Consider the following 14,525-nt stretch of genomic DNA (forward strand, 5'->3'; position numbering starts at 1 on the left):
TAAATCAGCAAGTCCATTTGTGTGCTTCCTTGATTGTGGAAATTAAGCGTCCTTTACCCGTAAAGAATCAATTTTTTTATATAAATTAAATCACTAAACAAAATTTTCTTTATTCTTGCAGGTATGGAAAATAAAAGTAATCTTCCTTTGGAGCCTACTTTGAAATTTTGCCTATTCATTCTCTACATTCAAGACTTGGGTTCAAAACTCCATATAAATTGCAAATCCAACAACATGTCCTGTTAGATAACCTTTGGGTTTCTAAGAATAATCCAAGCCATTTTGTGCATGTCATGAGGACTTTAGATCAGTATTTCCACTCCACAAACTTGCAACTACTAATAGAAGATCCTTTATTTCCACCAGCTTCCCAGTCTCCCCCATGTCCACAAAAAGCCCAAAACATTGAATATGCCATGTCCCAACAGAAAAAAAAAATATCACTTTTCAGAGTTTGAGATTGAATGGAGCAAAAAAGAAAAAAAAATAGAAAAAGAAGGAAAGAAAGAAAATCTTGAAAAAGACTACAAAGAACTAGCCCAATATGTTCAAGGAATGCAAAAAGGCGAGGGAAGAACAATTAACCAGTTTTCCTCAGCTACATGAATTTTAGAAAATAATTCATCAAAAAGTCATGCAATCAAAATATGAAGATTTCATCCAAACCCAATTAATTAAGAAAAATTGCATCAAAATGAGAGTTTGTCCCAGGGTTCACTATTACTGGCATGACCTACAAAGAAGAACCACATAGACATCAAGACTATCATTGTGAAAAAGGCTTTGTGGTCATCAAACTATCAATTGAACTATCATTATGGGAAGACCAAGAATTTGAAGGAAAATATTTCTCACTGGAAAATCTTATGGAATTGCAAAATTATTTACAAATAATTTGAAACTCAGAAGGGTGATTCACAAATTATTCAAAAAGATGGAAGTTAGAGCTTTTATTAACTTAATCATTGAATCCATTCCTCTAGTATATGAAACTAGTTACCCTGACGAAGAAAGGCATTTCATTGAAATCTGTCTGATTTATCGAAGTTATCCTTATCAAGTCTTGATTACTACACAAACAATTTAAGATATTTTGACAGAATTTACTATACAACCCAGATGATATTACAAAACATATCCAACAATGGGGTCTTCATGTTAGCAAAAAAGGGTTCTAAATTCATCGTTACATTGCCACTTGTAATGTAATGGAGGACAGAACCATGAAGATTTTTTTTCCTCAAAGATTTACTCCACTTGAAATACCCTTAAGCTATACTCTATCTTTCTCTCTTGGAACAACAAAACATCTTAAGAAGATTGGAGCATGGTACAACAAACACACCTTTGGAGATCACTTTCCAGCTTATCGTCCTCTTAAAGGAAGCTCAATGATGGAACAAATGGAATCTCACTTTGGTGAGATTAATCCTGATTTACAGAATAATCTCCTTGTAATTCACTCAGATGATGAAGAAGGAAAGGCAAGGAATCTAATCAATTTATGGAAGATTGAAGAGACCAATCCCTACGCAATGTAGCCCTATGGAGTATTTGTGCTGTACATACACTATCTTGTTTGCTTTATTTTTAAATTAAGTGCTGGCATCTTACTATTAGCACTCTTTGTGTATTGTACAAAAATATCATTATGTGTAATCAAGGGCATTCTTTTACCCATGTAAGGGCTCTCTCCTTCTCTATATAAGAAAGAAATCCCCTCTCTTGTAAGATGTCAGAACCGAGCTTATGAAGTAAATTCAGACTTTCTGTAATCACCTTCCACTCTTTTTTTTTGTTTAATCACTTTATAGGGAAACACAAAAAATGTACAAATATGAGAACGAAAATATCGAATTTTATATTAAAAGAACTAAAAGAGTGAAAAACACAAAATACTATGTACCATTTTGATATTTTCACATGAAATTTCACAACTTTTTCAAAAAGCCCTCCCTTCTGGAGTCCGCAGATTGCATTGATGATTCATGGCCTCCGCCGCTACGCCGCCATTTTCGCACTTCCCCCTCGACGCCGACGCCCTTGACCTTCTTCTCCGGCGGTGCGCCACCGCTCACCATGCCAAGCAAGCCCACGCCCAGATCCTCCTCCACCACCACACCTCCTCCGCCTTCCTCACCGCCCGTCTCGTCGCCGTCTACTCCCGCCTCAACCTCCTCACCGATGCCTTCTCCGTCTTCTTCTCCACTCCTCACCCCGGTCCCCTCCCTCCTCTGGAACTCCATCCTCCGTGCCACCCTCTTGCACGACCGCCCCGCCGAAACCCTCTCTCTTTACAAGCAAATGCTTTCCGCCGCCGTCCTCCCCGATACCTTCACCTTCCCTCTCATCACTCAAAGCCGCCTCCTTTTCCGGCAAATCCGAATATTTGCAGGTGCATTCATGGCCACGCCATTGCGATTGGGTACGAATGTCACCTCCACGTCGGCAACGAATTGGTCGCCATGTACGCGAACATGGGCCGGATGGACCTCGCTGGCTACGTGTTCGACGGAATGCCTGTGAGAAATGTCATTTCTTGGAACGTGTTGATTTCTGGGTTTGCGACCAACTTTGATTGTGAAAACGCTTGTGATGCGTTCCGGAGGATGGAGTCTTGGGGGACGGGGCCGAGCCCTGTTTCGTGGACCTCGTTGCTCTCAGCGCACGCCCGGTGCCGCCGGCACGAAAAGGTTCTTAGGTTGTTTGCTGAAATGAGGGTGCGCGGGGGCGAGGCCACACCGGAATCCGTTGCAGTGACTCTATCTGTTTGTGCGTATGCTAGCAATGGTGCATTGTCTAAAGCAAAGGAGATCCATTGCTTTGCTATAAAGAAAGGCTTTCAAGACTACTCTTTTGTGAGGAACTCGCTTGTGTGTGCTTATGGGAAGATGGGCAATAGAGAGGACGCCGAAGTCTTGTTCTCTGTGGCAGGGAAAATGGAAGTGGTTTCCTGGAATGGTATGATATCAGGCTATGCTGCGGCTGGATTGTGTCATGATGCACATGAGGTGTTTGTTAAAATGTCTAGCTCCGAGGTTAGACCAGATTTGGTGAGTTGGAGTGCGGTGATCGGAGCGTTTGCGTCTTCTGGAATGGCAGAAAGATCATTTGAGCTCTTCAGAAAAATGGTTTGTGCAGGGGTTATGCCAAATTCAGTGACTCTTGCTACTCTTCTCTCGGCTTGCGCAGAGCTATCAGCATTGCAATGTGGTAGAGAGATCCATGCTCACACAATCAGAGCTTCAATGGATGGTACTATATTGGTAGCAAATGGATTAGTTCATATGTATGCTAAGGTTGGAAGTTTCCGGTATGGTTGCTTAGTGTTTGATGGAATGGACAACAAGGATTTGATAACTTGGAATTCGATGATTGCTGGGTATGGAATGCATGGGCTCTGTGATGAAGCATTGGATACTTTCAATTCCATGGTTAGAGATGGACTTGAGCCTGATGGCATCACCTTTGTTGCAATTCTCTCAGCATGCAGTCACACTGGCCGTGTCTCTGAAGCCCGGAAAATGTTTGATAGAATGGTAATTGAGCATAAGATTTTACCAAAGATGGAGCATTATGCTTGCATGGTTGATGTTCTTGGACGTGCCGGTCTATTGCAAGAAGCTGCAGAGCTTGTCCAGAGGATGCCAATGGAGCCCAATGCTTGTATTTGGGGAGCTCTGCTGAACTCTTGCAGGATATATAGTAACATGAACATATCAGAGGACATTGTTAGGAAAGTTATTGGAACTGAAACCTCAAGCACAGGGAATTACATGTTGATGTCAAACACATATGCAGTGTGTGGGATGTGGGAGGAGGCAGCGGCGGTGAGGGTGATGACGAAGGCGAAAGGGTTGAAGAAGAGCCCTGGGCAGAGTTGGATTGAGGTGAAAAACAAGGTTCATGTGTTCATTGCAGGGGGTTCATTACCTCATGGTGCTGAAGGAGTTTGTGGAATCCTTGAGGATTTGTATCAACAAATGCAGAGTGGTAATTGTGTGACCAAATTCTGGTTTGTGTTTCAGGAGTTGGCAAATGAAGAATGGATGGAAAATTCATATGGTTCTGCAAAATAACATTGACTTAATGACATCCATGGGAATTGGCAGCATCATATTGTTTATTGGACTAAAAATTTGGATTCAGAGGTCTTTAATTAGATCTGAAAGCTGGTGTGTTTGATCAGATGTATCTAAATCAGGTGTGATTGGAATCTTTGAGGTTAGTATTGAATGTTGTACTCACTAACTTAGTATGTATTTGTTTGTTTATTACACTGGCTTTTAAACTGGTAAAAATGCCTTGTATCTGTTTGATTTTCTTCATCTATTTTCAAAATATTTAAGACTTTTTTTTTTTTGGGGTACCTGATATTTGATAAGAGTTTGTCGTATCAGTATTCGCGTCACTTTCTATGATTAAAAATAAATATATAAAAAGGATAATATACATAAATCATATCACACATTCTGTGAGTTTAGAAACTCTAATATTTGAAAAATGAGTTTCTTAAGCATATATGCTGAGATTATTTTGCTTTTGGACCGTCAATAAACTGTATTTACTATCTTAATCTTGTTTTTTTAAAAAAATGTTTACTCATGTTTTTGGTTCGGACAAGTATTATTCCCTAACCAAACAACTTAATATAAGAATTATTATTTTATAAAAAAATTATTTTTTGAATATATACACTTAATAATTAAATTGATTAATTTATTAATGTAAATAAATAATTATTATCATTTATTAGTAAAATAAAATATTAGTTTTGAAATATTTAATTTTTATTATAATCAATTATGTCAAATTATATACATGTACTTTTATCCTTCAACCCAAACAAAAAATTTCTTTTACTCCACACCTTTCCAAACAAGTATTTTAAAAAAATGTATATAATTTTTGTTTTATATTTTTATAAATTTTTTTGGGGTAAAAGCATTTTATACGTTCTGGTATAAATAATTTTATAATAATTGAGTTCTTTCCTTTTTAATATCTAAATAAAACGTGGGCTTAAACGCAAATTTCTCTTTGGCGCTTTCTTCAAAGGTTTTCTCATTCGTATGATAAAACCACCACCTTTTTCTCTGTTTTTCGATTTGTGGTGTGATTTTTGATCGACGTCGAACTTGGAGCATCGCTGGTATGCGCTCGCTCTCGAATCTTTCTTTCTTGATTATTGGTTCAGCTATCTTGTGGTTTCTAAGAATCATGTCCATGTTTGTGCGGATTTTCATATATTTTGATGGTGATCTCTTGAGTTTTCTTCGATTAAGATTTTGCCATCATTGTCGTGGTGTTTTCTTGAAAAATGTCTGAATTTTCGATGATTTTTGAAGGATTTCATGCTGTTCGTTGCCTAAAATTGCTTCAGAGTGTGTTTGGAGTGCAGGGAAACAGAAAGGTAGGCTAAGAAATCATTGTGTTTTAGAAAAAGGATATCATTTGATTTCCTTTAATCTAAACTACTTGTTTCCCCCTCTTTTTTGGATTTTCGTCTATTCTGTCAATTTTTACTAGATTTTTTGTTGTTTAGGTTTCCCATCAATTTCTTGATGTTTTCTTGAAAAAAAAGGTGTGCACTTTTGGTGATTGTGAAGGATTTCATACTTGGCTGAAACTTCTTTTACAGTGTGTTTTTGCCACTGGGTAACAGAAAAAAGCTAAGAAATGGATCTCTTTTGGAAAAAGGCTATTCTTTAATTTCCTTTGATATAAACAATCTCAATTTGTTAACTTTTGCGTTCTTTTTTTTTTTTTCCCTATTTAGGTTGCCAGGTCTTTTGGATTGAAGGTTATCTATAATGCCTAAATCCAATGCTGGTCAACTTTCTTAGCGAATAAAATTCATTAAATTAAATACCCATTGTATTGTCAAAGAGTTTATTTTCTTTTATCCATTTTTTTTTGCTCATAGATATTGTTTGTTTTGACATTTTTATTGGCTCTTCATTTGACTGTATATTCTTTCTATTTACTTTTTCGGATTTTGTAGCAATCGTTGTTTTAATTTTTTTTATTTCGGGAACTGAATTTTGGTAATGCAATTACACCACAAACTGTAATTTTACAATATCTGCTTCAGCTTGATGCTATTTCTCATGAAACTGATCTCGTTATTTATGGCACCTTTCAAGAGTTGTGCTCTTAGTTGTCATTATGAAAATCTATCTTGTTCATCTCAGTTTTTACCGCTCTGCTATCACCCCACAGAGATTCTTGCTTATTGATTCTCCTTCGATTCAAAGCTATGGCTTGGTTCGAATCACCATTCTTATGCTGGAACTCTTTTTTGGGTCTCAACTTTTTCCCTCCGTTCCAAATTTGTTTGTTTCCATCTCCAAATGCTTCTGGCTTCTGTACCCCTATCACAGTTTCCTTGCAAGATTTTTTCTGGATTAGAAGATGGAAAGTAGAAGGGGACGGGCTGCTGCTGTTAAGCAAGCTGAATCTGTTAAAACAGCAGAGCCTGTACAACCAAATGAATCTGAAGAGGAAAGAGAAGTTAAGGAGATGGAGGGAGTGGAAGAGGAAGAAGAGAAAGTTGTTGATGGTACTGGCACTAGCTCTAATGGGGGCACTGATATGAAAGATTATATGATAGCAGATGTTGAAGCTGTGATCCATGCAGCACTTCTGGCTTGTCCTCCTCATGGATCTGAGATTCGTATTGCTGGTCTATCAAGTGATATATCTGAGGAAGATTTGAAGATTTTCTGTGAATCTGTTGGGCGAGTAGCTCGGGTGAGCTTACATGTTCCTAAATCATTGACTATTATCTTTTTGAATTTTTTGAATGTATGTTTTTTATTGTGATGGCAGGTCAAGATATGGAAAAAGAAATGCTCATCAGGAAATTTTTCTGGTGCTTTTGTTGAATACGAAAGTAATGAGCTGGCTGCAATGGCAGTCCAAGAGCTGAATAATATTACATTAAAGGTATCTTTCTGTTAGATTTGAGATTGTTACTCTGATACCGATTCTTTCTTAGTTTGTCCTTTATTTTGATGCTCTTTGTTTGTTTCATATGTGTTTTTTCAACTTTCAATTTGGTGGTAAGAAAAATGGTTGCCAACCTTTGGCTTCACTAAATCCTTGAGATATGGTTATTTCAAAGTCGGGCAGTAACATGTCACTATAGGGGGCATCATTTATGTCACCGCTGTGGCAATGCAAGACAAATTGCTAAACCAATATTGTGTTAGCTTTGCTCACTTCTATATATCATTTTGTATTACTTTTAAGTTTATATGATTAATGGAATATTCAAATAGTAATTTTTATGTGAATCACTTTAAGTTCTACAGCGCACATGTTCTCTGTTGCCTATTTTTCAGAGATGTTTGTTCTTACCTAGAAAATTGAAACAAGCAGATGTGGATAATATGATATAGAAAATATTTAGGTGCTTATTCTCATAGAGGTCAGCCTTCAGATTCTTTTTGTTTGAGGCTTTCTTTTGTCTCAGGGAAAGAAGTTAAGCTGCTCAAGATCTTATCCAAGACGTTCTTTACTCATTTATAATGTTCCTAGAAGCATGACAAAAGATGTTCTGATAGAAGCATTGGAAAAGATCGGTCCTGGAGTCAGTCATGTGGAATTAAAAATGGTAAATTGCAGACACATATATCCCAGGATATTGCTGGTTGTATATTAACTAGGAAATAATTGTGTTACTTGCCTTTTTCTGATTCACATGTTGTGCATGTTTTCATTCTTGACTGTTATTTGTTATAGGAGAATTCTGATCACTGTGATCAGGGTCGTGCATTTGTTCAGTATTACAACCATGCTTGTGCATATTATTCTAGAGATAAAATGTCTGATCCAAAATTCAAGCTTTATTCCAATGTGCCTACGGTGATTTGGGCTCCAACTAAGGTTCTAAAATATCTTTTTTATTACCTTTAGCATTCCTTTGTGTGTTGCATTTACATGTTTAAGGTGAGTTCTCCAGAACTGTTGTTTGGCATTGGCCTTTTGTTTATTTTTTCCAGGGTCAAGCAGTTTATGTAAAAAACTTACCTAAAAATGTGACTCGAGATCAATTGAGAAGGCTATTTGAGCGTCATGGAGAAATCAAGAAGGTGTACCTTCCACCTGCTAAGTCTGGAGAAGTGAACAGATTTGGTTTTGTGCATTTTGCTCATCCATCATCAGCCTGGAGAGCATCAGAGACTTCGCAGAAATACCATCTAGATGGTATAACTTTTTATCCATAATTGGTATTTTATTTATTCCTCTGCTATGGACTGTGATTTACCCTTGTATGCCAATTTCCTGGTTTACTGACAGGTCAAGACCTTGAGTGCTTCCTTGCAAAACCTTTAACTGAAAAGAAAGGTGCAACAGGACCTAATTCACAGGAAGGTCCTCTATTACAAAATGTTCCTTCCCAAATAGGATATGGTGTGGTGGGTGGTGTTGACGGTGCCCCGGGATATGGTATGATGGGTGGTGCCGACGGTGCCCCGGGATATGGTATGATAGGTGGTACTGACGGTGCCCCGGGATATGGTACGATGGGTGGTGCCTATAGTGCCTCGGGATATGGTATGATGGGTGGTGTCGACGGTGTCCCGGGATATGGTATGATGGGTGGTGCTTATGGTGCCTCAGGATATGGTATGATGGGTGGTGCCGACGGTGTCCCTGGATATAGTGTGATGGGTGGTGGCTATGGTGCCCCTGGATATCGTGTGATGGGTGGTGCCTACAGTGCCCCGGGATATGGTGTGATGGGTGGTGTCTACGGTGCCCCGGGATATAGTGCGATAGCTGGTGCCTATGGTGTTCCTGGATATGGTGTGATGGGTGGTGTCTACGGTGCTCCAGGATATGATGTGATGGGTGGTGCTTACGGTGCCCCGGAATATAGTGCGATAGCTGGTGCCTACGGTGCCCCAAGCCCTTCATTTGGGCAGGTAGTATATGTTTTGAACTTAAATAGACAAGTCGTTTTGGTGAGATGTTCCTGTATTTCGTGCTTGAGATACATGCCACTCCTACTATTAAATTGTTGTGTATGTCTGCAGCCCATGCTTTACTGGAGTTATGATGCATCAGGTACCGCAAGGGTGTCGCCATTCTTACCTTATGGTCCCTATCCATATAGCTCGTAAGTTGCAATTTTATTAAGCTGATATGTCATGGATTACTCTTTCTTAAACCTTCTTCATTGCTCAGCTTGCATGTTATGGTGATGAACAAACATAAGATTTCATTCTTTCCTTTTTGTATTGTATTTGCATCAAGACAATTGTGACACATATTGTCTTCTGTTGTCCAACCTGCATTCATTAATCTTCACTTTTAAATTTTGATGATCGATTTTTAATTCTCAAGTCCAACTACATTTTAGATGGTAGATCTCAGAAGATGTCAAAATTGCCTGCTGGTCCTAAATAGGTTTGTCTTTTTTCTGCTCTTCTTATTTCTTGCAAATGCCTGCAGTGGAAGTGGAAGATCCAGTGAAGGCCAGCAAAGTAACAATAGTAATCATTAGTGCAAATTCAATCAGCAAATCTTTACATAACATTGTGATCATAGAGCTGTGAATTTCTGCAGATATCAACTGAAATACACCAACATGTTAGCTTTCTCTTGTCTTGTGCCATGCCATATGTCCTTTTCTTTTCTTTCTTTTTTATTCTTTTGGTTTTTATAGGCCTTACATGGCTTGTATCACACACAGATCTTCATTATGAATGGAAGTTCAAGCCTGAAATCAAAGTAATCTTCTTATCTAATTATTCTGTATAGACATTGTGATTCCAGTGAATAGGTTTCTTTCATCTTTTTGTTTTCAGTATCAATGAATTATTAAGATATAAATTGTGGTTGGTAACAGTTAATGAAAAATTATGCTAGCAATAATTTATTGCGAGTATTCAAAACAATTTTATTTTGTTAATAGGGAATTTTAATACTAAATATAAATATGAATGTCTCTTGATTAATTTTAATCCGTTTGCTTGTCCAATTAGTTCGACTAGGTTGATACTTTAATTTGTACATGTGGTCTGACACGGCTGGTTTTATGTGTGTGTAGTGGTATTTTTTTGGTGAAATAGAGTTACCTGAGGGGTTCTAAGTGGTTCATTTCTTGACATTAAAAAAAATTGTCAACTTAACACCAAAACTAAAAACAAACTTGGTCCATCAAATTTATTCAAAGTAGGTCAAATCTCAAATACTTGTGATATGAGTTTTAGAAAAATAAATAAATAAAAATAGAAGTAATGATGAAAAAAGAAATAAAAAAAATATGATGTTAAAAGGCTTTGGAAATGAGGTGATTGGCATATGTATCAAATTCCAATAAAAAGACTACTTTCACATGTAATTCGTTTAAATGGATAATTTGTTATAGTGTAGACATATCTACATAGTATGTCTAATCTCACATGCTAACATCTAAAACATTTCTTCTAAATATCCAACCGCCATGTTAAGTAAATTTAATCCAAAGTAATGTGATTGCATTCTAACAAATAAACATAACAAACAAAAGTTGCTAATAACAATATCATAGATAGAACCCATTCAATAATTCATTGAAGAGATAAAATGATGATCTAATTAATACTTACTGTGTTGTTAGGAAATTCTAAGATGAGTGTGAAGGTAAACCTTTTCTTTAGAGTCTGACAGTCAGTGTTATCAAGCATTTCTTCAAAGATCCATTAGCCTCATCAAAATTCTCTAAACCAAATTAAAATCGTTAAAGCACTTTCTAAATCATTGAGCTTCATAAAACCATTCATAACCAATATATAGGCAAACCTATTAGGAAATTATCCATCCACTTTGGCATCATTCATTATTTCAAGTTTACCATAGTCTATGATTGTAGCATTATAATAGATAATTTTGGTCCAACGTTTATGTAACTGTAATAAATTCATCCATGAGTGAAGTATAGAGGAATTCATCTGTGAGAATATTATGATCAATCAAACCTCTCTTACATGCATTTGGAAGCATTCTTCTCTCCCTTATCTTTTCTTTAATAAGTAAGGCTTCATGGATCTTCCTTGACTATGTTTCTTTTATTTGATTACAAGGGGTATATTTCTGTTAGGGGAATCTTTTGGGAATAAATCTAATTATATCTCATGTTGTGATGATGATTCTAATAATTCACTTATTTCACGTTTGTTGCTTGATTTTTTATTTTCTAATCTGGATTTCTGACTTGGCCATTCTAGTGTTACCTATGCGTTTTTGTACCTATTATTATTATTATTATTATTATTATTATTATTATTATTATTATTATTATTATTTGTCCAGAGCTGTCCCCTATATAAAATAATAGGTATGCTTTGTAAATTTTGTAGGTGAGCACATCATCTTTAATTTTCTATTGTGAAGACTAATAATTATAGTAAATTTTTGTGGTTATGCTATTGAATTTGTCGGAGACTTTTGTTCTTGAGATTTCTTTTATGGTGTTCATCAAAGTAAGCTTTATATATATATATATATATATATATATATATATTAGTTATTGATTTTACATTTTCTATCAAAGGCTTTTATTTTCATATCCTATGTTTCATCTCTAACAATTATTGGTAGTTTCATCTTATAACATAATCATTTTTTTCAAATGGTTGTTGTAATTCTTCTAATTATGTTTATTCTTATTTTAGGAATGTTGATTGTAGGAGTAGTAAAAGCAACCATGAGATGCGTCATATTTCTAGATCCATATATCACATTTAAACATAGCGAGCTAACAACAATTAAAAAAAAATTCATAGTTTAAGTTTCAAAGTAATAAGTGTATATATATATAATTTCTAGTTTGAAAAATTTAATTTCGAAGTATGCATGTTTTTACTTACACCAACTATTGCTAGGTCAAAGTTCAATAACTGATCAATTGTTACATACTCAGCTTATTCAATCCTTTCTTGCAAATTGCAATGTCGGCCCTTGGTTTTGTAAAGAAATCAACTTGACTTATTGATCTTGAGGTTCTTGCCTATATAGTTGATGTTCCGTTAGTTTGAAAGCCAATTTAAAATTCTTTTTTCTACATTTCCTACAATTGAATGCTTATCTTAGTGTTCTTTGATACTCTTGTTCAACTATGTCCAAATTTACATATATCTTTGTTGTTAAGGTAGAAGCTAGATGTATGATTTTTGTTAAACAATCTAAAATGTTAGTAGTTCTTAATTGTCTATTTTAGTATAGCTATTTAAAAAAAATTAGACTTACCTTGGAATGTTTTGACAACAACTCCAGCAATGAGGAATATAGACCTTGATTGCATTTGCAGTATAGCTCATCATTAATTAATTGAGGAAAGCAGGATTCCGCTATAGTTATTTTAAATTCCTCACCTCTCTTACTTTTAGAATTATAACCATTTTGAACATTGGGTATGTATATCTACATTAGATATAAAAATTTTAATGCAAGCTAATTTTCTCTTGCTTGCCTTAGTTCTCTAATGAAAACATCCCTTTTCTGAATTGTTTTTTTGTCAAATTTGGTTAATTGACTATTAAGTCTGATGACGTGGATTGGCATTATATGACAAGCCGGGTAATGACATGACAAGAGAGGTGGTGTGGCATGTGATGACTCATCAAGGGAAGAGGTGACTAGGATGATGATGTGGTGAAATATTAATGAAGCTTCAAGGGATATGAAGATCAAGGTGGAGATTTTATTTAGAAGATATTTCTCTCAAGAAAGTCATGTGATGTTAAACTATTTTTGTAAAGTGCATCAAGTCTAAAGGATCTCTTTAAGAAAGGCAAGTTTTATTTAAAGAATGTTTATCTATCCTTGGTAAGATACGGGATGATAAATCATATCTTTGATAGAGCTCCTTTTTAGAAAGATCTATTTTAAAGAGGGAGAGGAATATCCTATCATTAACAAGAAGAGAAGATCATGGAGATTGTGTGGAACTTAGTAAGAGTTATTTGAAGACATAAATTAAAGAAGGCAAGAACATGTTTAGTTTAGTGTGAAGGTATTTAAAGACACAAACTAAATAAGGTAAGGGCAAGCCAATGAGATTTTCAAGACCATATTTAGCAACACAAATTGAAGGAAGATCCAAGAGATATGATTAGAGATTTGAAGATCCAAGCATGGATGATTGAAGATCATGCTTGAAAGATATTGAAGGCTAAACTTGGATTAAGATGAGATCAAGTTTAGTAACAATATTTTCATGAGTCAAACGAAGATCATTTGATAAGACCAAACTTGGGCCAAGTTTGGAAAGAAGATCGGGAGATCTTCGATGGCTATCTTTGGTGAGATGGTAGTGTGTGTCTTGGTAGGCACGTCCCTCGGGAGAGGGAGACCTTCTGAAATGACTAGAGGAATGAAGCACTGCAGGCAGGAGGAGCTCGGGTCGAGTCAACTGCTACTAGGCGGACTAAAGGAACTGGGAGGTTGAAGGTTGCAGATTCGGGTGCATCTGGCTAGAACTCAGTCATGTTCAGTAAGGTGGGCCATGTTGCAACATCTAACTTTGGAAAGTGTCCAAGTTAGGAAGCCGCAGAGAATTCTAAAAGAGGTAACTTAATTTATTAGACGTCGGTGCGTCTATATAAAAGATCCTGCTTGAAGATTTAAGATAAGCCAACCAGTGAGAGACTCTTCGGTGAGAGTTGAGTGAGTGGCCGTCCGGCAATCTAGAGAGGATATTCTTTGTATTGAGAGAGTGAGAGAGCGTTGTACTCCTTTTTTCTTAAACCTCTTTTAGTGGATTGTTTCTCCGAGCCTGGGCCCCCAGATGTAGGCAAGGTTGTGCCGAACTGGGTTACCAATTTGCTTATCTTCTTTCTCTTGTTTTGATTGTGTGTGTGTATGTTTAATCTTTGAGTGGGTTTTTGAGTGACTTAGCACATCACACCACCCACCGGAACCATCATTGACCAATAATAATTGGACCTATAGGAGTTAGTGTACCAATTACATACAAATTTTTATAAATAGATTTGTTTTTGTTGGTAAGAAATTAATGATTCTATAGATTACTCAATATTGATAAAATACAATAAATCATAGTTTCAATCATAAAATACAAGAAAGGAAAAAATAACCAAAAAACTCCATTTACCTATCAAATATTTATCAAAATTTGCATATGGTCCCATCTTTACTCAATATAGAGACCTTTGGTAAGGTGCAAGATCATTAGGGATTAGTTTCAATAATGTGTTAGATATAAAGAAGATGACAAATTCTCTCATGGTTGAAACATTTTTCTGAAACTACTATAATGAATCATGATGTGTGATATACTACTTTATCAAATCAGCTTGCCTCAAAAGATTCCATAGTCACATGAATCACATCACCCTAACAAAAGCATTTTTGTAGTCAGTATTTAAAAAAATTATTAAAAGGGAATTAATAGGATACTAAATGTTGAATACTTTTACATATATTGCTAAGAATGTTATAATAAGGAATTTCTATGAAGTTAGGATATAACAATCACATATTCTAGTTATTCTAATTTTCATGACTTGATT

The 14,525-nt window shown here is 35.9% G+C and overlaps 2 protein-coding genes across 2 annotated transcripts; both read left to right on the plus strand.

Annotated features, from left to right (window-relative positions):
* Window positions 1-1,988: 1,988 nt before the first annotated feature.
* On the plus strand, window positions 1,989-4,079 carry LOC120260087 (putative pentatricopeptide repeat-containing protein At1g17630). The gene has a single exon (XM_039267530.1). It carries the CDS (start codon window positions 1,989-1,991, stop codon window positions 4,077-4,079), a length of 2,091 nt encoding a protein of 696 aa, XP_039123464.1.
* A 58-nt stretch (window positions 4,080-4,137) lies between these two features.
* On the plus strand, window positions 4,138-9,751 carry LOC120261881 (heterogeneous nuclear ribonucleoprotein Q-like). Its single transcript, XM_039269889.1, has 9 exons — window positions 4,138-4,224; window positions 6,195-6,753; window positions 6,832-6,948; window positions 7,478-7,618; window positions 7,747-7,890; window positions 8,007-8,211; window positions 8,305-8,933; window positions 9,045-9,127; window positions 9,463-9,751. The coding sequence occupies exons 2-9, from the start codon at window positions 6,415-6,417 to the stop codon at window positions 9,512-9,514; spliced, it is 1,710 nt and encodes a 569-aa protein (XP_039125823.1). The 5' UTR covers window positions 4,138-4,224; window positions 6,195-6,414; the 3' UTR covers window positions 9,515-9,751.
* Window positions 9,752-14,525: the final 4,774 nt, after the last annotated feature.

Source organism: Dioscorea cayenensis, chromosome 5, assembly GCF_009730915.1.
Source record: "Dioscorea cayenensis subsp. rotundata cultivar TDr96_F1 chromosome 5, TDr96_F1_v2_PseudoChromosome.rev07_lg8_w22 25.fasta, whole genome shotgun sequence".
Lineage (NCBI taxonomy): Eukaryota > Viridiplantae > Streptophyta > Magnoliopsida > Dioscoreales > Dioscoreaceae > Dioscorea > Dioscorea cayenensis.

Bases quoted from the DNA above. Each gene is read 5' to 3' on its own strand.
- LOC120260087 (XM_039267530.1), top strand. From the start codon at position 1,989: ATGGCCTCCGCCGCTACGCCGCCATTTTCGCACTTCCCCCTCGACGCC.
- LOC120261881 (XM_039269889.1), top strand. From the start codon at position 6,415: ATGGAAAGTAGAAGGGGACGGGCTGCTGCTGTTAAGCAAGCTGAATCT. The intron at 6,949-7,477 runs GTATCTTTCTGT...CTTTTGTCTCAG, and splicing joins TGAATAATATTACATTAAAG to GGAAAGAAGTTAAGCTGCTC. The intron at 8,934-9,044 runs GTAGTATATGTT...GTATGTCTGCAG, and splicing joins CAAGCCCTTCATTTGGGCAG to CCCATGCTTTACTGGAGTTA.